The 24,245-nt window shown below is 41.3% G+C and overlaps 1 protein-coding gene across 1 annotated transcript; it reads left to right on the top strand.

Moving 5' to 3' along the window:
* Window positions 1-2,949: 2,949 nt before the first annotated feature.
* On the top strand, window positions 2,950-22,876 carry eepd1 (endonuclease/exonuclease/phosphatase family domain containing 1). Its single transcript, XM_085396530.1, has 7 exons — window positions 2,950-4,066; window positions 11,936-11,987; window positions 18,221-18,331; window positions 18,856-18,990; window positions 19,315-19,453; window positions 19,570-19,764; window positions 22,417-22,876. Exons 1-7 carry the CDS (start codon window positions 3,117-3,119, stop codon window positions 22,605-22,607), a joined length of 1,773 nt encoding a protein of 590 aa, XP_085252656.1. The 5' UTR covers window positions 2,950-3,116; the 3' UTR covers window positions 22,608-22,876.
* Window positions 22,877-24,245: the final 1,369 nt, after the last annotated feature.

The following is a 24,245-nucleotide window of genomic DNA, read 5'->3' as shown; positions in this document are numbered from 1 at the left end:
TTAGACTGCAGCCAAACAGCAAAATTAACTGTTTATCTTGGAGGGTAAAGCAGAAGGAATCTTTCCTTAAATCAGTTTTCACAGGTTTAACAGTCGGTCTGTGTCTGTGGGAAAAGGCGACCATGACATTTGTGAGATGCACGTTTATGAAAATGTCATTTCTCAGCTACCCCTCCCTGTGTGAGCGTGGCAGCGCTGTTAGGTCAGTGAGCGGCTCCTGCTTTTGGTTTGTTTATTTCCTTGTTAATAAAACTGAATATTTTATGGATGTTTGGATGTTTAGAGACAACAGACTTAATTCATTTGCTACTGTTGGAGGTGCTGCGAGTTTTCAGTAAGCTAAATCAGATTAAAACCTATCTGAGTTCCAGCTGGTCTCAGGATAGAGATGCTTTAGTCGGCTATACTTTGTTTGAAAATTCATAACCAAAGGATCACTTAAGGTATGTTTCTCCCACTGAAAACGCTACGAGCAGATGAACAGAATCAACTTTTTGGGATCTGTATCCATAATCTCTGGACATACTGATTTGTTTTCGATGTAGCACCTCTTTTATTTAACCTGCATTATAAACTGCAGATAATGAAATCCTCTTTATTTGAAAAAAATTCTTTAAACTATTTTTGTTCTGTTTATTTAGTGAATAAACAGTTTGAACAAGAGCGGTATCGTGGCATTGGCAAATCATATTTAAAACAACTGTGATGAAGTTTATTTGACCTTCATATATAATCCAAGGGAAAGATTCTCTGTAGTAATGATCTCTGTCTGTCTGTGTGTTCCTGTGGCTGGCAGACGGGAGGTCATCTCCCAGTAAACTGACCATACAGTCAGTTTGGACACAGGACGACCCCAGATGTTGGCAAACATACAGTCAGTCGTGACAGAAGCGCTCTGTGCTCGACCACAGATTCAAACACCAAACATGTCATAATTGTGTTTGAATGAATTCAAATCAGCTTATTTACAAGAGGTTTTTATACATTTGAATAAATATCTTGTTTTTAATACACTTTATATTAATGTACAGTAATGCTGCTGTGAGAAGTGCTGATAGTTTTTAATAGAAGGCCTACAGCACATAAATGTTTACTTCTCACTGTTATGTTGTAGAATCCACTTAATCATGAAGTGCTGTGTCCTGTCGACTGTAAGGTTTTTTAAATTTATGAAACAAACTATAATTTAGGGCTCATGAACTGTCAGGTAAATGTCTCATAACATCAGGAGCAAATGTCATATCAGAGGGATTAAGCGAATAAATGTGAGTCCTAGGCACAAGATGAAAAAGAGCTTCCAAAAGTCATTGATGAACAAACACTGGGCACTAAAGTGGCATCCTCTCTGCGATGGGGTGTGGTTTGCAGCTCAGCAGCAGGGGAGGGATGGAGAAGGAAGTTCAGAGTGTGGTGTCAGGGGAGGCTGACCAGCACAGCAGGTCTCCATCACCTAATAATGCCTCGTGTGTTTGAGCAGGATGACCTGACAAGAGCGCTGTGCTGGAGAAGAGGCAAATGGAAAGCTGCACAAGTAGAAAAGTGAAGAAACGCTGACAATAATTATGAAGACGACAAATGTTCATCTTCTTTTCCCACTCTGTTAGTTCAGAAGTCGGACCGAGTCCATTCAATCACTTGAATGGGGACAGCTTTGGGGGATATTTTGGTGAGAATATTTTTACTAACTAAAAAATGGTTTAACAAGTAGCCAGAAAATATAATAACTGTTGTTTCACCGCTGAGCTGATTGATCTGGTACAAGGATCTCTGTGCAGCGCTGGAGGCGATACATGCCACAACTCCACTAGAATAATAAAGATTTTAGCCAAGCATAACACACACTACAGAATCCTACCATTACTATTATTATGACGATTATTAAGTCCTACACACAGAGGGGTGTTGCATTGTAACTGCCTCAACAATAACTGCAAAAACTAGTGATTTGGTCACATTTTGGAGGTTACATCGTTTTTCTAAGGAGAACAAGAGAGAGAGAAAACCATGAGTGGAGCACTCTGGAGATGTGGTATGTGACAAACAGCTTGAATGTATCCAGCATAGGTTAGCTCAGGAGGTTATAATTGTAATATTGTGACACAAATGATCTTGAAAACTTCATATTACACCTCTCAGAATCTTTTTGTGTAAAACAGCATTTAATATTCATTTCACTTTGGAATAACTTAAAAATAATACAATTATGAAGTCAAGAAAAAATCCTGCACTGAGCTGCAACAGCAACATTTCTGTACTGTGTTCAGAAAAGCAGAGCTCGACGGTGAAAAATAAATGATTAATCCTAAATAAAACCAAATCTACGTTTGGCTGCAGCCCTTAAAACAATTTACATGTATGTATATTATCAGATCCTCTTCCTCAGTGACAGAAAACATTTCGTTAGCTTCATAGCATAAGTGCCTAAGTCAATGACTTAGGCACTTATGCTATGAAGCTAACGATTTAGATATCACATAGAAAGACACGCCCCCTACTGTTAACGGTTGAAACAACAAACCAGACATTTCAAAATAAACGCCAAACGCCAGGTAAAACCTCCCGGCTTCGAACTACAAAACAATATTTCTAAATGTAATGAGTGTTATGATAACATGGCTGAGCTATTCCTATGTTTTTAGAAACGATTGACGTTACACAGTGTAAAAGTAAAACTACAAGTAAATAGTTTTATTTCATCGGGCCAAATCCTGATTAGACAAAATCTCACAAAATATAAATTATTAAATGTGAAAGAAAATCATTATTAAACCGCGTTAATGTATCTGTTGGTTATTCCTACACTGTGTATTTATGTGTTCACTTGTCATTGGAGCTGATGATTGATTTGAACCAGTGACGCTGATGGCTTGCTTTTATTTTGAAGTCTGACAAGTACTCCGGTGTGCGGCGGTGTGGAGCTGGGCGCTTGACAGACTTCTCCAGCAACGATTTGTATTGATGTGATCAAAGGCGAGTGAGGTGGAGGCTGACCCGTGGGCGGTCACACTGCGCAATACCATAGGGCAAAGTTTGCCTGCTCTGATCTGTCGCTTGTGACTCGGAGGACTGCTGTGTGCGGCATGAACCAGGGCTGAGCGCAGGCTCGGGTGGTGCGTATGTCCAATATTATCTTTAATGAATGCTGCCGTGTAACCGCCGTGTTTCAGAACGTACTCTCTGGCGCGGGCCTCTGCCTGTCCACTGCACCGATCCTAGCCATGGGTGGGAGTCTGGGTTGCCACCGCTCCATCCCCAAAGACCCCACTGATTTCAGCTGCGGCAAGCGCAAATTCAGCGCCGCCTGCAATTTCAGCCACATTTTGGTGAATCAAGAGCGGCTGAACATTAACATCGCCACCGAGGAGGAGCTCATGACTCTGCCGGGAGTTAATCGCACAGTTGCGCGGAATATCGTGCAGTACCGGGACTGTATCGGTGGCTTTAAAAAGGTGGAGGACCTGGCGCTGGTAAGCGGGGTCGGGGCCACCAAGCTGGAGGTGATCAAACTGGAAATCTGCGTCTCTAGCAGGACCAGTTCTTCCCAACACTCTCCGTCGTCACTGCGCAAAGACTTGGACTCTCAGTTCTACACCGGGATGAACATCAACACCGCCACCCCGGCGCAGCTCATGAGTATTCGCGGTATCACGGAAACGATTGCAAAGAACGTGGTTTCGTATCGCGCGGAGCACGGCCCATTTAAAAGCATCGAGGACCTGGTAAAGGTGAAGCACATCAACAGCTCGCTGCTCGACAAAATCCGGTTCCAAGTTTTCGTGGAGCGCTCCCGGGCACCCTCCACCAACACGAACGCAGGGCTCCCCGGCACCACCAAGTGTCACCCAAGCCCCTCTTCCTTTAGTCTGGGCAGCGACGACTTGGACCTCCCACCTGGAGGCCCGACCCAGATCGTCTCTGTGCGGCCGAAGGTGGATCGCCCGCTGGGGCTCCGGGACGGGAAGTCCGTAGTGCGCGTGGCCACCTGGAGCCTGCAGGGCTGCTCGTGCGACAAGGCTAACAACCCGGGGGTCAGGGAGGTGGTGTGCATGACCCTGCTCGAGAATGAGTGAGTACCTGCACACACACTCATCACACCTGAAGGCCGCGTGGTTACTGAAGCGTGGGCAGATGAGGAAAGCTTATTGTTTAAGTGGTCTCGGACGTGTGTCTGATTTCTGTGCGTGCATCCGGCAAAATACTGAATAACTCACTTTATTAAATTCAATCACTTTTATTTATATTGCGCGAAATCACAATAACAGTCTTAATGAATGAAAGTTTGTAAGATAATAAACAAAACAACTCGAGTTTCATTTTTCCATCACACTAAATGCGCACAACGTACAGTCAGCTGCATGTGTGCTGATAGTCATTATGTCAGGATATGCCAGCTGTGCCGTCCACACACCAAAGGACACCTACAGCCACTCACGGAGCCTTAACAGGACGAACCCCTCCCACAACATTACTGCGCGCAGGCCCAAGTGTTCTTGTGCAGAAACCTAAATAGTGATTTGATTTGAATGACAGTCGTGCAGGAATGATGGCTCTTTGTTTCAGGTTTATGTTGTGCATATTTCAGACTTCACAAAACCCAGACTGTGAAAAGACTACAGCACACCAAAGTAGCTCTTTGCTTTGTGTTATTTGTCTTTTATGGGTTCAAAAATGTGGAAACATCATTAAAACTACTGCAGAAAGAAAATAAGAGAACATTGTTTAAAAAGAAAAGTTCAGAGTCATCACCTGATTTTACAAAAGCATAAATCTGGGATTTAACAGACCAAACTTAATCGTGACCTGACGAGTTTTTTGTAGCGTTAAATCTGGTTTTATGTCCAGAATAAAACTCGCATCATGCATCTTTTTTTATAAAGCCATCAGATGCATATGAAAGGGAAAATGTATCATACAAAATACATGAAAGTTCTACCCCGAGACAGCAGGCGAAAAACATTATCAGGGCTTCGTGATTGAGGTCAAGCCAGTTTTGTGCTGCAGGGTGACACATTCTCAGATTCCCTGTCAGACTTGTGAAATGAATAAAGAGCACAGTGGACCGTGGTTCATATTCCACCAGTGAAAATGTTCTTTTAAGCAGAAAACTAACTACAATAAAATAAAAATCCATCCATGCATTTTGTTTGGCTTATCTTGGGCTGGATCGTGGAGGCAGCAGCCTAAGCAAGCATGCCCAGACCTCCCTCTGCCCAGCCACCTCCTCCAGCTTATCCAGGGGAACACCGATGCGTTCCCAGGCCAGCTGAGAGATTTAATCTCTCCAGCGTGTCCTGTGTCTGCCCCGGGGCCTCCTCCCGGTGGGATGTTCAGCTCTTGAATGATTGAGCTCTTCATCCCATCTTGTCCCTGACCCAGAGTGGCCACTACAACCTTCTCCGTCTGAGGACCGTGGCCAAAGACTTGGCGGTGCTGATTTTCTTTCCAGGCATTGGTCTGCATACAGTGAAAACATAAGACTCTGTGGAAAAACTTTGGGTGTATATACCTGTGAAGACCATGAGTGGCTGTGAAAAAGGAGAGTATAGGCAGAGCGCAGCAGCAACGCAAATCAGGCATTAGGGTTTAAATCTCAGTGGCTAGGCTCTTTCTTCTGTTCTCTCATGGATAAACGAGAAGCTAAAGTTTGGTAAGGTGTTTAATTGATACTCCCCCTTTTTTAATATTACAAAAAAAGTTCTTAAAGCCATCTATAGAGCTTCACCGTGGTTTCCAGAGCAAACTGTGTCAAGTACGGCCTAAAGTCAGTAATGGTGTTGTGATCATTGTTAGTGAGGAGCAGGAACAGCAGCAGCAGGAGGGCACTGTGAAGGAGACTCAGTATGTTTGCACAGTGACAAACTGCTGGGTTAGTAATCATAAGACCCAGTCTAAGTTTACACACTTCATGACTTTCCTCCAGGCAAAAGCAGACAGCTACTACAGTTCAATGAACTCTATTTTTTTTTCACCAAAGTTTGCACAAACTGCTCTCGGCCCAAACAGCCTATCAGGGATGTGGAGTTAGACTCAGCTGGCTGCAGTCATCCTGACTATAGGGAAGTGAAAAGAGCTGACTTAAGCTCCTAATAGCAAGGTTCATATGGATCAAAGCATGCAAGCTGATAATGTGGTGTTAATGTTTCTTACTGTTGAATTCTTCTTTCCCTGCTTTTGAAGCATTTATGAAATATGGACCGTGTCTCTCAGTGTCCCAAACAAGGTGGGCAGTTCTGTTCTATTGTGTCAGCTGGGACGCATCTACTTCCCCTCCTGCGTCGACACTTCACAGAGAGTACTGACGACGGTGCACCCAGCATGCTTTAGACAGATCACTGATGTTAGATCCTTTGTCTTCCCTTTAATTTCTCTTGAACTTCCTGATCCATAATGACTGGATGAGCAGAGGCACGCCATGATTTTTGTTATATGAAAAGTAATTGAATTAATTAATAATGCGTAAAGTAGTGTGCTATTATTATAAATGCTGCCCGATATCCTGGACCTAAAGCTCTCTCACACTCTCACCTTAGGTTTGTTGTGGTTGCTGCACCTCAGTTGTGTATTTGACAGATTGTTGCCTATCTGATAATGTGCACAAACGTACAACTAACCAACAAAGAGGGATGAAGGGAATCATCTTTCACTCTCACTTTACGATACAAAGGAGTTCATGGTTGATTTAGAAGGTGTCCAGGTCTGGTGGCCTCAACATGAGCCCAGATCATCACACCTCCACCACCATGCCTGACAGTTGGTATGAGGTGCTTCTGCTGATATACTGTCATATACGAGGGGGCCAAACAGGCCCAGCTTTGTTAGCCAGCTAACCTAACTAACTAACCATCCAAAGCATATGGGACTGAATTAAAATGCCGAAATTTAATGTTGAAAGATTTTTTGTTATTTTTGTATTTTGGACATTTGAGTGAGATAAAAGCCCAGTACTTACGTTCATTAGTTTATACCTGGAAACTGGACCAGTTTCTTGGACCGGCTCCTATTTTTTCCCTCCAAATATCCTTCAATCACTGATGTGCGATGAATATTGGGACAGGGTGGACCTGGTGCAACCTGTAAATCTGGGGAAAAGAACGCATTTGTGGGTTGCTTTTGGACGAGCCCATGTGGACAGCCTTCGTCTCCTGGTTGTGACTTAATCAGTCTTCAAATGTGACGCTCAAAGGACGCAGCCACTGATGCTTCACCGTGTCTCACTTGTGTCTGCATTGAAGCAGCTAATATGAAGTCCTGTTTGGCATTATCAGTGGTTGCTACTGTCAGAGTGACACTGACGAGTCTTTATGCAACATTTACTCTTATGCTTATGTGTATTTTTCTTGCTGTAAACCCAACTAATTTTGTCTACCTCTATAGACTTGGCCATAGAGTCGTGGCTTACAGTTACCAGTGTTGCCCTGATGAGATGGCTAATAGGCAGCTCAGACTGTGGGTGTTTGAATCCTTGCCAGTGGAAATGGGAGGATCAGGATCTTAAGCAGCAGGAGCGTTGCATGCTCTCAGAGCGATCAGACCTGCAGGGGAGGAAGGAGGTATTGTCTGTGGGACTGCAGGCTGTTTATTCTGAAAACAGGATCTGTGGACAAAGTTTCTGCCTATAATCCCATCAACACCAAGCTGTTCAGCGTCTCAGGTGGGCCAGTGTGGCAGAGCAGTGAAAACATGCAGGTGCTAGAAAAGTGAAACGGAGTCCAGCAAAATGTGGTCTGAACAGGGTAAAAAACAGCTTTTTAAAACTTTTTAAAACAACAGCCACTGATCAAAGCTTTACAGCTAAAAGAATAATGAAAAGCATGATACAAATCAAAGAACACAAGTAAAACAGCACAAGTTAAAAAAAGAAGAAGCCATAATTAGTTTGGAGCAGCTGTTGCTCAGGAGGTAGCCTTGGTCATTAACCAATCAGGTGGTTTGATCTCTCTACTCTCGTCCTTTGGCAAGATACTGAACCATGATTTGCCCTTGATGTATCCACGGAGCGTGTGCGTGTGTGTGTGTGTGTGTGTGTGTGTGTGTGTGTGTGTGTGTGTGTGTGTGTGTGTGTGTGTGTGTGTGTGTGTGTCCCTGATGTGTTTGTCACATTTTCAGTATTCAGGGTTATATAGACTGAGCGCTGCAGAGGTTCATTAACAGGATCAAACACCAATTAGTCTAATTGAGTAGAACCTGGAGTACCATTGAAAACCCAGCAGGCACAGGAGGAACATGAACCTCCACACATACTTACCCAGCTGGAGTTTAAATCATGAGACGCTCTGTTTTTATGCCATGTGTACTGAATCAGGAGAAAACAGGGAGCACGAGGGTTTATTTGCATTTTCAGAGATGCAAATTTAACTTGATAATGAATTAAAAACATTGCTATTGTTTTCAACAATGAAATGTTCGTCAGGATTTTAATCATTTTATCTGAACTGAGCATTCAAAAAACCTCTGTGCAATAAACAACATGTAACTAAACTTGTGTTTTTCAGTGATGGTCTGAGAACATCTAAAGCTAATGAGCAACTCTGTCTAGATCTCTGGTTGATAAGCGAGCACGAAAGACTGCGGCCGATCCTCGACCTGTGTTAAAGATTCTGACCGTTCGTACGACTTTGAGGTGCTGATTCTTTTAAACATGGACTTCCTGCTGCGATGTTTCTAGAACAAAAGAAATCAATATTTTGATCAGCTGTTAAATACTAATTCACTAACAGTGACTCAGAGAGGCCTCGTGAGTCATTGTGTTATATTTAGTTGTTTTTGCTCTTTGGTGCTATTGAAATATTTCCATTCATTTAGTCATTTGGGTTTTTGCTGGTGTTGTTTTTTATTCTTGGTGCTTTGGTTGTAGCTGCATAATGTAGAAGTTTACAACTGAGCAAAATGTAATTCCCAGGAGTAAACACGAATCATCAGGAAGGACATCCGGTGTAACAAATCAAAACAATCTGAGCAACCTGTTGTGGCAACCGCACTGTAAATAACAGAGGAGCTCAAAACAGCTTTTATTCTTGGTGGTCTGAGGACAGACTGACTACAGGCATGGAGTTTTAGGGAACTATTGCATGAAGACTGTAAGACTGCAGTGTCATATATGCATGTGATCAGTAGAGTCCAAAAGTGTGGAACCAGATTTGCACATTATTCAATGTTTATTTTTAGTCTTCAGTTGATGCAGATGGCTGTTGTTATTGTCATCGTCCTACAAAGACTGTTTAGCCGTAGCCAGTAGCTTTCAGAGCGCTGTCTCTAATGCATCTGGCTGTTTGTGGAGTCTAGCTTCAAATTGGCAATCACACATAGAATTATGAAGGACTAAAGTTTATTTTTTCCTTTTCTTTTCTTTTCTTTGTTTTGTTTTGTTGTTGTTTTTTTTAAATAAAAGGAGTGAAGTCGATGTAAAAATGTGGATGGGCTGGTGGTGTGTTTCCTCCTCACCCAGGCAGGTGGAGTTCTCTAGAAGACCTGCTGGGGATGCTTATAAGGACCTCAGCTACTCTTAATCCTTTGAAGGGCCACATTTAGACCACTGCCAGTAAAGGAGGTTGAAAACTGGAACTACTGGTGTGTAGTCGTGGATGGATAGATGGAATTGGCACACTGAGCATGAGAGTGCTGAAGAAACAGCTGTGATGTTTATTTATAGTAGCACAAGTACAAATGGCTGAGACGGTAGCTTCAGTGCAGCTTTTCTTCCTTTTGTGTTGGTATGTATTGACAGCGTGTAGAAAATCTTTGCTATAACAGTCACAGTTTATGTTGATTCTTTGAAAACATCACTAGTTGTTGCAGAAATGTCTGGAAACTGCTCCATTTGAGCAGATACCAGGTGTTGCACACACATCTCTTCTCCACGTTACCCACAGTTGTCAAATGACTGTTGGCGATGAGAATCGGTCCCCATCTTTAAAGGAGAAGAACTCTGCTCTTTTTCTCTGTCTGACATGAATCCTGTATAACTGAATCAACGTGGCGGTCTGATCATGGCTGAATTGTGCCATGTTGTGACATGTTGTAACTCAATTCTGACTCCTGACTGACGGCATTACTTATGATGCTTGTGCATCCCTGGTTTCATTGAGGATCAGCTGACAGGAAGCAGCCAGCAGCTGTAATGTTGAGTGTCTCACCTGTGTTGCAAAATGCAATGCAAAGCAGCTCATCTTCAGAGTAAAAGTGCCTGTTAGAAATGTATAGCATTTTATTAAGCTGACTGTTGATCTGGGAAGTCATTTGAAAAGTAAACAGTTCAATATTTATTGGGCTGTAAAGGCCCCTCCTTCATGCAGTGTTGGCACATTGAATTTCAAACAGTCTAAAGTGTGTCTATAAAGAGTCTTATTTTCTCAGCTGTCTGCCAGTTTGTTAAAAGAAACTTTAAATTTGGCCTAAGTTTGCTGTGTGTTTACTATGCTGAGTCAACCATAATACATGACGATCTCCTAGAAAAACTGATCTCAGCTTTGCTTGGTACCAGTAAGTCATAAATGCTGTGCAGATGCAGTGCGAGGGTAGAAAGAAGAAATGAAATGCTCAGAACTTTTAAGGCTAAAAGTTCCATTAATGTTAGAAGATTTCTATAAAACAGAGTCATCCCTCACATTACTTCATAGCTAGTAATAATTTTAATTTTTCAATGTTCTGATACAATGTTTGGGGAAAAATAAATTTTAAGTTTATAAATTTTAATTTACAAATACAAAATGGGTGTTCTGATGATTAACTCTAACCAGTACGGTTGAGTTTCAAAGTAACCTGAAAAAATGAATGTGGTCCACCCAGTACTATATACAGTGGTGTGAAAAGTGTTTTTTTGTGTATGTTTGTCACACGTAAATGTTTCAGGGTCATCAAATAAACCTAAATATTAGGCAAAGATAAGAAGTAAACACAAAATGCAGTTTCAAAATGAGGGTATTTATTAGTCTATTAGGGGAAAAAATCCAAACTCAAAGGCTCTCGTGAGCCATTATCCACAAATGAAATCGAAAACATGGAAGCTAGTGAACTTTCCAAAGAGTGTCTGACCAAAATTACCCCAGGAGGTCACAAAAGATCCTAGATCAACATCCAAGGAGCTGCAGGCCTCAGTCGTGTCAGTTAAGGTCAGCGTTCATGACTCCACCATAAGAAAGATGCTGGGCAACAATGGCCTGCATGGTGAGTTCCAAGACGAGAACCACTGCTGAGCAAAAGGAACATAAAGGCTGATCCCAGTTTTGCCAGAAAACATTGTGATGATCTCCAAGACTTTTGGGAAAACACTCTGTGGACTGATGAGACGAACGTTGAACTGTTTGGAAATGTCACATTACATCTGGTGTAAAAGTAAGACAACATTTTCGAAATGGAGCATCATACCAACAGTAAAATATGGTGACCATCTATTGTGACCTGAAGCTGAAGTGCAGTTGGGTTCTTTAGCAGGACAATGATCCAACACACATCAGCAAGTCCACCTGTGAGTGGCTTAAGAAAAACAAAATGAAGACTTTGGAGTGGCCCAGTCAAAGTCCTGACATGAACGTGACTGAGATGCTGTGGCATGACCTTAAAAGTGCAGCTCCTGCTTGAAACCGTCCAGTGTGGCTGAATTACACCATTTCTGGAAAGATCAGTGGGCCAAAATTCCTCCACAGCGCTGGGACACACTCACTGCCAGTTAACACAAACACTTGATTGCAGTTGTTGCTGCTAAGGGTGTTTAGGGGGCAATCACTTTTTCAGACCACTGGAAAACCATGTAGTAATGACAGGAGGAATGCCCAAAGTGTCCTTTTGTTGTCAGTGGGTTTCATTATCATGCTTTTCTATCAGGTTTTTCAACTAATTATTTATTTTAAGAGGATTTGGGTAAATAATGCATATGTATGTATATGATGTACGTGTAAAGGTACATTTTAAAAAAAATGCATTCTCTCTCTTATTACAGTATCAAGTTACTGGCAGTGCAAGACCTGCTGGAGCACGAGGCTATTGATAAGGTAAAGTGGAACATGAATTACACTTATCCCAACTTCTATTGTAAATGAGGTGACTTGCTTGCACGGGCAGCAGGAATCAGAAATGTGACAGCAGCTTGTCTTTGTGTATACTCTGCAGGGTTTCAGTGATGGAGAGGATCGTTAAATTGATTGGGTTACAGCCATGTGGTTTAAGTACGCCTGAGTTAAAAATACTCTTGTGCTCTCGCTCCCAAGACTGACACCCTCAAATTTTAGTTTATTTTTTCCGTCACACTGCTGCCAACATTAGCGCACATTTCATTCATTCATTCATTCATTCATTCATTCATTCATTCATTCATGTCATTACTGATTTCTCGTAACTTATATTTGTCATATTTCCTTTTAGTGAATAACATAATGATTAGCAACACATCCTGTCTCGTCCCCCCCTCTTTGTCACTGGCTATGGGCCAACTTGTAACAAGTGGGGGCTTGTCTGGGATCTAATTCATTGTTGGAGACGGTTTGCATCATCTGACTTAAGCTCATTGTTCGATGGAAACTGTTTTCACTCCTGTCTTGGAAGGAGTCTGTTGGCTTGGTCCGCTCTGTGTACATTTGGCTTGTGTTTTTGTTCTTTTGTCACAGCTGACAGAGGAGCGATGTCCCGTTTCTCTGGGCTGGTCACAGTAAGGGGGCAGATGTATTTAGTTGGGATGTTTCTGGCAACTATTTTCTTAGTTGACTAAACGAGGGAAATAAATTTGACCACATAACTGACTAGTCTAAAACTAAGAAACACTCAGACGTCAGCTTACGTTTGAGAACCGTTTAATAAACAATATTTAAAAACTCTGAAACCATTAATCCCATTCTTCATGTCACTTAACTGGGCAGCACCTCACATCGTGTGTTATAAATATTACACATTAAACTCCAAATAGAAAAGGAAGAAAAAAACTTTAAAATAATAAACGAATGTTAAGTTTAACTATACTACAGCGTTACTACAGAAGATGCTCATGTGTTATTAAAATATAACAGATTAACATCTGAATAATTAATAAATTGTTGCTGAAAAGTCTGGCACATTGTGCCGGGTATCATTCAGAATGTAGTCACGTGACACACATGAACAACTTTAATGAATAAAGATTTTGAATAACAAATCAATAAATTATAGCCATTTTCTTCCGCTTATCTAAAGTCATATCTTAAAGATCTTATAGTACCTTATGACCACTGAGGTGAATTGGCACTTCATGAGTAATCAGACTCCATTTTATCTTAGAGACTTCGTAGTACCGTGTCACTCCAATAGAGCACTTCACTCTAGGGACTCTAGGGCTTACGTGTAAATTATACTCCTTCAGGAAATCTACGTCGTAACTCGCGCTTTAACTGAAACCCCATCCTATACCAAAACCTTCTATATAACAGATCGACACACATCACAAGGGCTTGAATGCCATGGGAGGTTGTGGTATAGTGATAAAAGGAACTTCTGGTTATTATGCAAGTTAGAATGTGGCTTTCCAACAGAGGTCCAAATCAAGCTGTGGTTGCGAGGATATTTAAAAGTAGAAGCAGAGCCTTCAGCTTTCAGGTTCCTGGTCTTTGGAACCAGCTCCCAGTTTGGATTTGGGAGACAGAAAACGTCTCTGCTTTTAAGATTAGGCTTAAAACGTTCCAATTTGATAAGACATATAGTTGAACTCCAGCGATCCAGCAATGACTCCTCCTCTAGCTGCTCTACAGAAGGCCTAGGGTGCTAGGGCAGCGGTCTCCAACCTTTTTTGCGCCACGGACCGGTTTATGCCCGACAATATTTTCACGGACCAGCCTTTAAGGTGTCGCGGATAAATACAACAAAATAAAACTAGTACCGGTACCGAAAAAAAGAACATTTATTCATAACACACGTGAAAAGACCCAGGAAAACCGAGTTAACGATAAAAACGATAACAAAATAACGCTGAAAACTGATAAAAACCCTGAAAACCAGACATTTCACACCTGAGCCTCAACTCTCGCGGCCCGGCACCAAACGACTCACGGACCGGTACCGGTCCGAGGCCCGGGGGTTGGGGACCACTGCTCTAGGGGGGTTCCCATGATGCACTGATTGTTGCTTCTTTACTCACATATTTTACTCACTATGTGCTTACTCTGCTCACTCTGCATTTCATCATTTGTTATTATTAATCTCTGGCTCCCTCCCATCACCTCAAACCAGCTGTGGCAGATGGCTGCCCCTCCCTGAGCCTGGTTCTGGCAGAGTCCTCCTCTTGCTAATAGGGAGTTTTTCCTTCCCACTGTTGCCAAGTGCTTGCTAAAGGGGGTCGTTTGAGGTTTTTGCTGCAGGGTCTTTTTCCTTAAACTATAAAGCACCTTGAGGTGATTTTTGTGACTTGGCACTAAACACTGCCAGTCAAAAGTTTGGACACAACCTCTTATTTAATGGTTTTTCTTTATTTCTACTACTTTCTACATCATAGATACAAACTGAAGACATCACATATATGAAGAAAGATACATGGAATTATGTAGCAAAGAAAAAAAGGATAAATAACTCTAAATATGTCTTATATTGTAGATTTGTCAAAGTAATGCTTTGACGAATCTGACAAATCTTGCTTTGTCGACAGCGCTGCAAACCTTCGGCCTTCTCTCAATAAGCTTCATGATGTAGTCACCTGAAATGGTTTCACTTCACAGGTGTGCCTGTCAGGGTTCATTTGTGGAATTTCTCGCCCTCTCATGCAGGAATTCTGATAACCTCGATCAGGATTTTTATTCATCTTTAGGCATGAAAAAAGATTTTTTAACTTTCTTTTATACATGTACTTTAAAAAAAGTTTTTTTACATGTTAACTTATGTGGACAACATCACCTTTCATCATACCATCAACACTGACGCAAATACAAGAAAACAGCCTTTGAATAGCTGCCCACTGTAGTGACCACTGTGCGTGAAAGAGTTAATGGGGTTGGGACCATCAGTTGTGTTGTGCAGCGGTCAGGTTGGTGCACAGCTCACAGCTCTGTTTGACAACTGATAGAGTTCATATTATGGCGAGAACCAATCAGCTAAGTAAAGAGAAACAACAGCCCATCATTACTGTAAGGACTGAAGGTCAGTCAGTCTGCAACACTGCTAAAGCTTTGGCCCCAAGTGCAGTCGCAAAAACATCAAGACTACGATGAAACTGTCTGACATGAGGACGCCCCAGGAAAGGAAGACCAAGAGTCCCTCTGCTGCTGAGGATACATTCATCTGAGTCACCAGCCTCAGATCAGAGCCCAGATAGATGCCACACAGCTCCAGTAGCAGACACATCTGTACATGTTCAGAGGAGACTGTGTGAATCAGGCCTTTATGGTCAAATAGCTGCTGAGAAACACGACTAAGGAAAAGCAACAAGAAGAGATTTGTTTGGGCCAAGAAACACGAGGAATTAGACCATCTGTGCTTTGGTCTGATGAGTCCACAGCTGAGATCTTTGGTTCCACCTGTTGTGTCTTTGTGCGATGGTGAACGATGGTCTCTACATGCACTGTGAAGCCTGGAGCAGGAGGTGTGATGGTGTGGGGGGGCTTTGCTGCTGACACTGTTGGGGATTTATTCAAAATTGAAGGCAGACTGAAGCAGCATGGCTCCCACAGCATCCTGCAGCCACATCCCATCATTTATTCTTCAGCAGGACAATGGCCCCGAACACACCTCCAGGCTGTGTGAGGGCTCTGTGACCAAGAAGGAGAGATGGAGTGCTGCACCTGATGGTCTGGCCTCCAGTCACCTGACCTAAACCCAGTGGAGATGGTTTGGGATGAGATGGAGGAACAACAAGAGCTCAGCATCTCTGAACTCCTTCAAGACTGTTGGAAACCTTTTCAGGTGACGACCTCGTGAAGCTCATGGAGAAACTGCAGAGAGTCAGCAAAGCAGCAATCAAAGCAAAGAGTGGCTACTTTGGAGAATCTAAAATATAAACGTGTTTTGAATTATTTCACACTTTTTTATTTACTACATAATTCCATCTGTGTTCATTCATAGTTTTGATGCCTTCAGTGAGAATCTAAATTTAAAAAAAACAAAACATGAAATGTGAACGTGTGTCCAAACTTTTGACTGATAGTTTATATATGATTCAACTGAACATTTGCTTTAATAACTGTGCGCCGGTTTGAGTGGTTTAAAATAAGATTTCATATTGTTTGCTATTAACTGCTGCTCACGCACTAAGTATAAGTTGACTTTAAATTGAATGTCCGGAAATCCGTATGTCTTACTTTGAGAAAATAATATAAAATGTTCATATTCAAATCTGAAATATTAATTTCATTTTTAAATTTCAAGTCCTGCCAGCTGGGTCCTTTTAATTTACAGGGAGTGCAGAATTATTAGGCAAGTTGTATTTTTGAGGAATAATTTTATTATTGAACAACAACCATGTTCTCAATGAACCCAAAAAACTCATTAATATCAAAGCTGAATGTTTTTGGAAGTAGTTTTTAGTTTGTTTTTAGTTTTAGCTATTTTAGGGGGATATCTGTGTGTGCAGGTGACTATTACTGTGCATAATTATTAGGCAACTTAACAAAAAACAAATATATACCCATTTCAATTATTTATTTTTACCAGTGACACCAATATAACATCTCCACATTCACAAATATACATTTCTGACATTCAAAAACAAAACAAAAACAAATCAGCGACCAATATAGCCACCTTTCTTTGCAAGGACACTCAAAAGCCTGCCATCCATGGATTCTGTCAGTGTTTTGATCTGTTCACCATCAACATTGCGTGCAGCAGCAACCACAGCCTCCCAGACACTGTTCAGAGAGGTGTACTGTTTTCCCTCCTTGTAAATCTCACATTTGATGATGGACCACAGGTTCTCAATGGGGTTCAGATCAGGTGAACAAGGAGGCCATGTCATTAGTTTTTCTTCTTTTATACCCTTTCTTGCCAGCCACGCTGTGGAGTACTTGGACGCGTGTGATGGAGCATTGTCCTGCATGAAAATCATGTTTTTCTTGAAGGATGCAGACTTCTTCCTGTACCACTGCTTGAAGAAGGTGTCTTCCAGAAACTGGCAGTAGGACTGGGAGTTGAGCTTGACTCCATCCTCAACCCGAAAAGGCCCCACAAGCTCATCTTTGATGATACCAGCCCAAACCAGTACTCCACCTCCACCTTGCTGGCGTCTGAGTCGGACTGGAGCTCTCTGCCCTTTACCAATCCAGCCACGGGCCCATCCATCTGGCCCATCAAGACTCACTCTCATTTCATCAGTCCATAAAACCTTAGAAAAACCAGTCTTGAGATATTTCTTGGCCCAGTCTTGACGTTTCAGCTTGTGTGTCTTGTTCAGTGGTGGTCGTCTTTCAGCCTTTCTTACCTTGGCCATGTCTCTGAGTATTGCACACCTTGTGCTTTTGGGCACTCCAGTGATGTTGCAGCTCTGAAATATGGCCAAACTGGTGGCATCTTGGCAGCTGCACGCTTGACTTTTCTCAGTTCATGGGCAGTTATTTTGCGCCTTGGATTTTCCACACGCTTCTTGCGACCCTGTTGACTATTTTGAATGAAACGCTTGATTGTTCAATGATCACGCTTCAGAAGCTTTGCAATTTTGAGACTGCTGCATCCCTCTGCAAGATATCTCACTATTTTTGACTTTTCTGAGCCTGTCAAGTCCTCCTTTTGACCCATTTTGCCAAAGGAAAGGACGTTGCCTAATAATTATGCACACCTGATATAGGGTGTTGATGTCATTAGACCACACCCCTTCTCATTACAGAGATGCACATCACCTAATATGCTTAATTGGTAGTAGGCTTTCGAGCCTATACAGCTTGGAGTAAGACAACATGCATGAAGAGGATGATGTGGACAAAATACTCATTTGCCTAATAATTCTGCACTCCCTGTATATCGAAGCAGATTGGTAGAAGATGATACTTAATACTTTTAAAATGTTTTTTGTGTGTGTATTACCCGTTTGCCATGTTGTATTTAAATAATTATCTATTAGATAATAATTTGGGTTGGCTGTAGCTCAGGAGGTAGAGCAGATAATCTCTAATCCGAAGGCTGGTGGTTCAATCTCTGGCTGCTCCAGTATCCTTGGGCAAGATACCAAACCCCAAGTTGCTTTAGATACTTTGTGCCAGTTGCTTCCAGAGTTTTACAAAATGTTAATTTGCTTTTTAGTTAGTAATATAATAACAGGCAAACCTGTCTTTATGTGTTGCAGTTCTGTGCAGAATTAAATCAAGGAACACTTGCCAGTTTACAGAAGTGGAAATGGCCACGAGGGCTGTGGAAAAGTGTTGTGTCGGAAAAACCCACCGGCCATTCCAGCAAGGTGGGTTTACCATTGGCAGCTGTTACAACGACACTTTAAATTGTATCCACAAAAATAAATCAAAGTCTAAACTTTGCCGAAGATCAATCAGTTCAGTTTTCAGTTCCCAGAAATCGATTTGAATAATTTACCCGTCGAGAGTTTTTAACATTTTTTAACACTGTGACTTTTTTTCTTAACCACTACAGTTTCTTTTATTATCTAGAACTGTTGGAGGTGTACTGCAGTAAAACTATAGTAGTGCTACTGCACAGACTGATCTTTCATGCGGAATAAATATGAAATGATCTTTTGTAAAAATAGCAGTGACCCTCCAGCTCTATTACCAGCAGCTGTTTACCTTCATGCTTACACTCTAAGAATCAGCATCAGTAAACTACATGTCAGATGTTTATGTAACTGACATATGAATAGCTGTGATTGACTAAATCATAAGTAGAGTAAGAAGATTGACTTGAAAGTTTATATTAATTAAATAAACCTTTGAAAACGTATCTAACACTAATACATCCCTCTGTTCACAGGGAGTGAGCTACTCTGGCTTTTTGTGGGATAGCTCCTCAGGAATTGATCTGAAGGATGCCCTTGTCTTGGAGTCTCCTGCTGTCAATGGAAATGGGAGTCATGTACACCATCCACTCTATGTGGCTCACTTTTTAGTAAGGCTATAATTTATTGTCATTGAATTCATGTGTGTTTGGTTATAAAAAACAATTCAATTAATTTTATTTATATGGCACCAAACCCACCAACAGCTGTCTCAGAGAGCCGTATCTATAAGACCCTGGAACGATGAAGAGAACAGCCCAACAATCAGACAATATCCATTTGTAATTGTTTAGGATCTGAATACTTTCTTAAACCTCCAGAACTAACACATGGTTGATGCACTGCTGCATATTTCTTTGGTTTTATGTATTGTTCTTCTTTTTACTTAGCAGGATAAAAATTTAAGTGGTCAAAAAATTGACTTTTTCCATTAGATTGGTTCATTTGAGCTGACGGTGGTGAATGTCCATATGCAAGCCCCTGCTTCACCAGAGCAGTCCGGTGGCAAAAACCAAAACTCTGATGAAGCCAAGTGTCAACGCCTCCCTCCCAGCATCCAGGGAACACTAAAAGGTTAGTCTGCCAGGTCGGACCAGTCGAGACCGCATGTGTCAGACGCCGTAGACGGATCCGCAAAGTCTGACGTCATTTTTGACGTCTTGTCCTATTTTCCGTTTCTTCCTTTGCAGGTGAAAAGGATCTACTAGTGTTGGGCAATTTTGGTTGCTCTCCTCAGAGCTCAGAGCTGGACACACTGAGAAAGGAGAAATTCTGTGCCCTGATACCATCCACTCAGTTCACCAACATCACCACCTGCTCACCACAGGGCACCCGCTGCGTGGACAACATCTGGGTCAGCCGTTCTCTGCAGAAGATATATTCAGGTACATGTACAGTTGTGTTTGGACAGTTGCACCGATTAAGATTAAAAAGTTCTCTTAGGTTGTCTTGATAAGGTCAGGTTTCATATTAAGGGAAATTATCTGTGAATTCATTCATCATTCATCATATCTCAAGTTATTTAGTTCAGTTCAGTTTTATTCGTGTTTCATTAATTCAGGGCAAAAGTTGGCTAAGTTTACATTACAAGTGCATCTCAGGATATTAGAATATTATGGAATAGTTTTTTTTTTGTAATTTAATCAGGTTAGACCTGATATGATTTCTTCTGCTTTATTTTAAATGTTGGTTCGCTCAAATTATTATTATTAGTAGTAGTAGTAGTAGTAGGTAGTAGGTAGTTGGATGGACAGCTGTCTCGCTGACGGATATCGACACTCCATGGAGGGAAAGCCACAGAGGATCTGTGCTGAGAAGGCTGATTGATTTCAGAGAGCTATATCAAAGCTTTTTAATCAGAGGTTGACTAGAAACTAAAAGTATGGTAGGAACATCTGTATAAGAAAAAAACAAAAGTTGATTTTAGGAACTTGGCTGAGGCTGGTCTTAGCAAATCACGAGCCACCGTGCACAGATGTCTTCAGGAAAGAGGCTACAACTGTCACATTCCTAATATCAAGCCAATCCTGAAAAATAGAATTCTTTTAGTTTATTATCTGAGCTAAAATGAAAAAATGTTACCATCCTGCTGTTAGACTGTTGGTCCAAAGTCCTCTTTTCACCTGAAAGTAAGTATTGCATAGAATCTGGATGAAGAGTGCAGAGACACAGAAACCACGATGTTTGAAGACCAGTGCGATGTTTCCACAGTTTGTGAAGAGATTAGATGATAGTTGTAAGTTTGATAACTTTCTGACCATTACTGTAGGAGGAATAGCAGCTCTTCTGAAGTCTGAGTGGATGGACGAAGGATGCTTTTAAATTCAATTCATTGTATTTTTCTGGCACCAAATCACAACAGTTCCCTCAAGGTGCTTTGAGACCATGCCATAACCACACCGATTCTCAGAAAGGCCTAAAAATAGCCAGTTGTCCACCTAACTGCACATGTTTAAAGGAAAGAAAAATCCTTGAAAAGAACGTTAAAAAAAAAAAGAAATTCAAAAAACATTTTTTTCATCCCTAAAGATGAATAAAAATACTTAAAAAAAATTTGTCATAATTCATGCATGAAAGGGTTAATGAATATTTGAAAGTTATTATATTAAAATAGTGAAAAAACCCCCAATTTTTCATAATGTAATTTTTTAAAATGGAAGATGGAGATCCTGCAGAGTTAAAGAACAATCAGAGTTCCCGTCTGATCCTCTGAATCGAGCTCAGTTGTGGCATGATAGAAGACTCTAGGTTAAATAGTCTGGATACACTGATATGAAGTTTTAAAGATAAGTGGCAATGTCCACGTTGACTCTGTCATTTATTTGATTTTTTTACATAACTGTATATAAGTAAATAAGCCGAGTACACCTCCATGATTCAGGAGCTTGTAAAACCAACTTAGATTTTTTGTTCTGTCTTGTTTATTTCTGCCTCTTTCTAACATGCGTACTATGACTGACAGAGCTCTGACCAAGAGTTCCAGTGTGCCTGCTGGTTTATGCACGAATGGCAAATAAAGAACTTTGAACCTTGTATTTTAGCTCACTCAGGGTTTTCATTATGCACAGCTCCAATTTTTATGAGGTGCGTTTTAGAAAGATGGGGATTTCTCTTGGCGACCCTTCCAAACAAGCCGTACTTGTTTAGTCTTTGTTTCTAACTATCAGGAACTCAAACATATAACATGCTAACTTACGCCTGTATAATTTTAGATGTAGTTCTTGTGTTATTAGTTAGCACTGCGTGTCTACATAGAGTCATCACAGAAGTCCAAGTCGAGCGTTGCTTTTACACAGGTGGTCAGTTTAGTTCTTTATATTGTATGTTTACAATCCTAACAATCAGATGAGCCTCTATGAACAGTGGGAAGGAAAAACTCCTTTTTAAGAAGAAGAATTGAAAAGAAAGAAAGAAGTCACACAAGCAACTAACGATTAAATGTATAGCAGTTTATAAACTAGTCATATAAAACAAGTAAAGTCAGGTTTTTCATTAACGGTCTTAAAACGAGGCTGGCTTTAGTTTCAAGTCTGGTTAAAAACAGGTCAGGTTTTATGCCGAACACAAACTAAATGTTAAGTCAGTTCTCAGGTCCTTTACACAAGACTAAGTGTGCTCTGGAGTTCACCAAACCAATTTAAAATTTGGTCTCCAGTTATGACAAGTCAAACCAGGTGTTCAAGTCTAAGTTTGGTCTAATCTGAGTGTCAAATCATCAACTTACCAAGTGTGCCAAGACAAGTCTGAGCCTAGTTAAAAGCACTTTGAGGCCACACTTGCACCTGAGTTATTTAGACTAGAAGTCACTCAATCAAAGTTTAAGTTGAGTCTCAAGATAAAAATAATTACAAAATACATGTAAAAATGTATTTTAAACTATGTGTAAAGTAGAGGATACATGGTTACTTCTCAAATGTATGATGAACGTGATCCTAGTTTTATAGAAGCTACTATCAGATCAAAGTTTGGTGCATTATTTGTGTTGCATGAAGTTCTAAGTATCTCCTGACTGTTCTTGTGTCCTTTGTTCTTGACAGGCCACTGCATGGTAGTTCGGGAAGGCTTAACTAACCCCTGGATCCCAGATAACTGGTCATGGGGCGGTGTGGCCTCTGATCACTGCCCTGTGTTTGCAGAATTTTATGCAGACCTACCTCCTAAGGAGCTTAGCGGACCTGGTATGGCAGTGGTGGACAGGGGAGACATTCTGCCCAAACATGAGCGGTGACATCGGCTGCAGCAAAGACAGAACTGAATGACATGAAGATTTTAACCTATCAGGATTCTGCTTTATCTCGGTTTGCTGTGGCGCAGTTTCCTACAAAATGTGAACAAGTGCCAAGATTGCCTTTTGGGTTTCAGGTTATCAATGGAAAATCGTAAATGAGAAATATTCAAGCCATAACAAATGTTTAGACAAAAATATGATGTATTTTAAAAGAAATGTGCCAAACATTTTATATATGTATAGAAAAATAAAAATAAATTGATAGATGATCACGGTCTGTACGAACTCTTATTGATACAGTTTGAGCACCATCTGAATGACCTGGATCTCTTTACAGGCGCTGCTGTGTCCTTCATCTTTTATAGTTCACTGGAGAGTAAGATTCAATCTCAGCTGCTGAGCTCATGAAAGCTGTGTGCTTAATTATACAAGTGAAGCTTGTGTGCATGTGAACTGCCATACTTCCCTGAGAATAACGTTGCCAGGCACAGTGACATCACAGGGCTTTGCTGCTGCCCTTAAAACTGGTCGTTAACCACCTTCACAATACTGCTTTTGAAATTAAACAGCCAAGTAACACACACTTGTGTTATACTGCTCAGCACGAGGCACACACGGGGTTTTAAAAGCACTGTTTATGTGCACTGACGCCTTCCTGGGCTGCTGTTGCCGACTGGCTCTTTCTGTTTTGGTACACAGCTGTTCTCTCTCAGCTCCTCTCTCCCTCCACATCCTGTGTGCTGCTCAAGCAGGGGAGGCATGATCTGATGATCCCTAACTGCATTGGCCAGCCTCCTCTGGCACTGCCCCCTGAACCCACTGCACCACTCCCCCCACTTTTTTTTTTTTTTTTTTTTGCCCTGTAACACACACAGATTTTACCACATGAGCTTTGAGCTATTTTCAGGTCTTACTGATCTTATTGACCTTACTGACAAAGCACTTTACACAGCAATCAGATCAGAAATTGACTCTGAGCAGTCACGTGATCCCATGACAGCAGAGATGACGCTGGTGATGGTTGGATGACTCCTCATGAAGTGATTAATGTGCTGCTCAGTAGTGAGAGCTGCTGGATTAAAAAAGTTACTGCAGGCAACCTGGAGAAAGAATTTGTCCCATGATTCTGATACCAGGAGACCAAATGATCCTGATTATAACCAACTGATGAAATACAAGGTGAAGTGTATGTATTCCAATTAATTTGGCATAACAGTATATCTAATATATGTTTGGTAAGGGTCTAAGGAGCTTGGAAAGAAGAATATTTTGTAATGAAGTATAAGTGAAAAGCGTAAAATAAAAATGAAAGTTTTGTTTGTGCTTGTCCCAGTGGGAGTGATCGCACTTGTGTGTGAGGAGGAGGAGGTTTACACACATGTCTGCAAATAAAATCGTGTTCATTCGTGTGAACATAAAGAAATGAGTCCACGAGCAAAGCATTGGGACGTAACTCACACTACAACTGCGCAAAAGTGGAAACCGGATCGGGAAAATAGGCACCGCACGGTGATAGGACACTGCTGCTGTACACGTCACATAATGTTTCTTAAAGCAATACACGCACCGATAACGGGTGTGGCTAGCTGTGCTCAGGGACCGCAGATTTCTACAGCTTGATACACTCACCGACGTTTT

The sequence above is a fragment of the Rhamphochromis longiceps genome, linkage group LG22, assembly GCF_057381845.1.
Source record: "Rhamphochromis longiceps isolate RC_006_pf linkage group LG22, R_longiceps_female_GT1.1, whole genome shotgun sequence".
In the NCBI taxonomy this organism is placed as follows: Eukaryota; Metazoa; Chordata; class Actinopteri; order Cichliformes; family Cichlidae; genus Rhamphochromis; species Rhamphochromis longiceps.
This window is presented reverse-complemented; position numbering and strand designations above follow the sequence as displayed.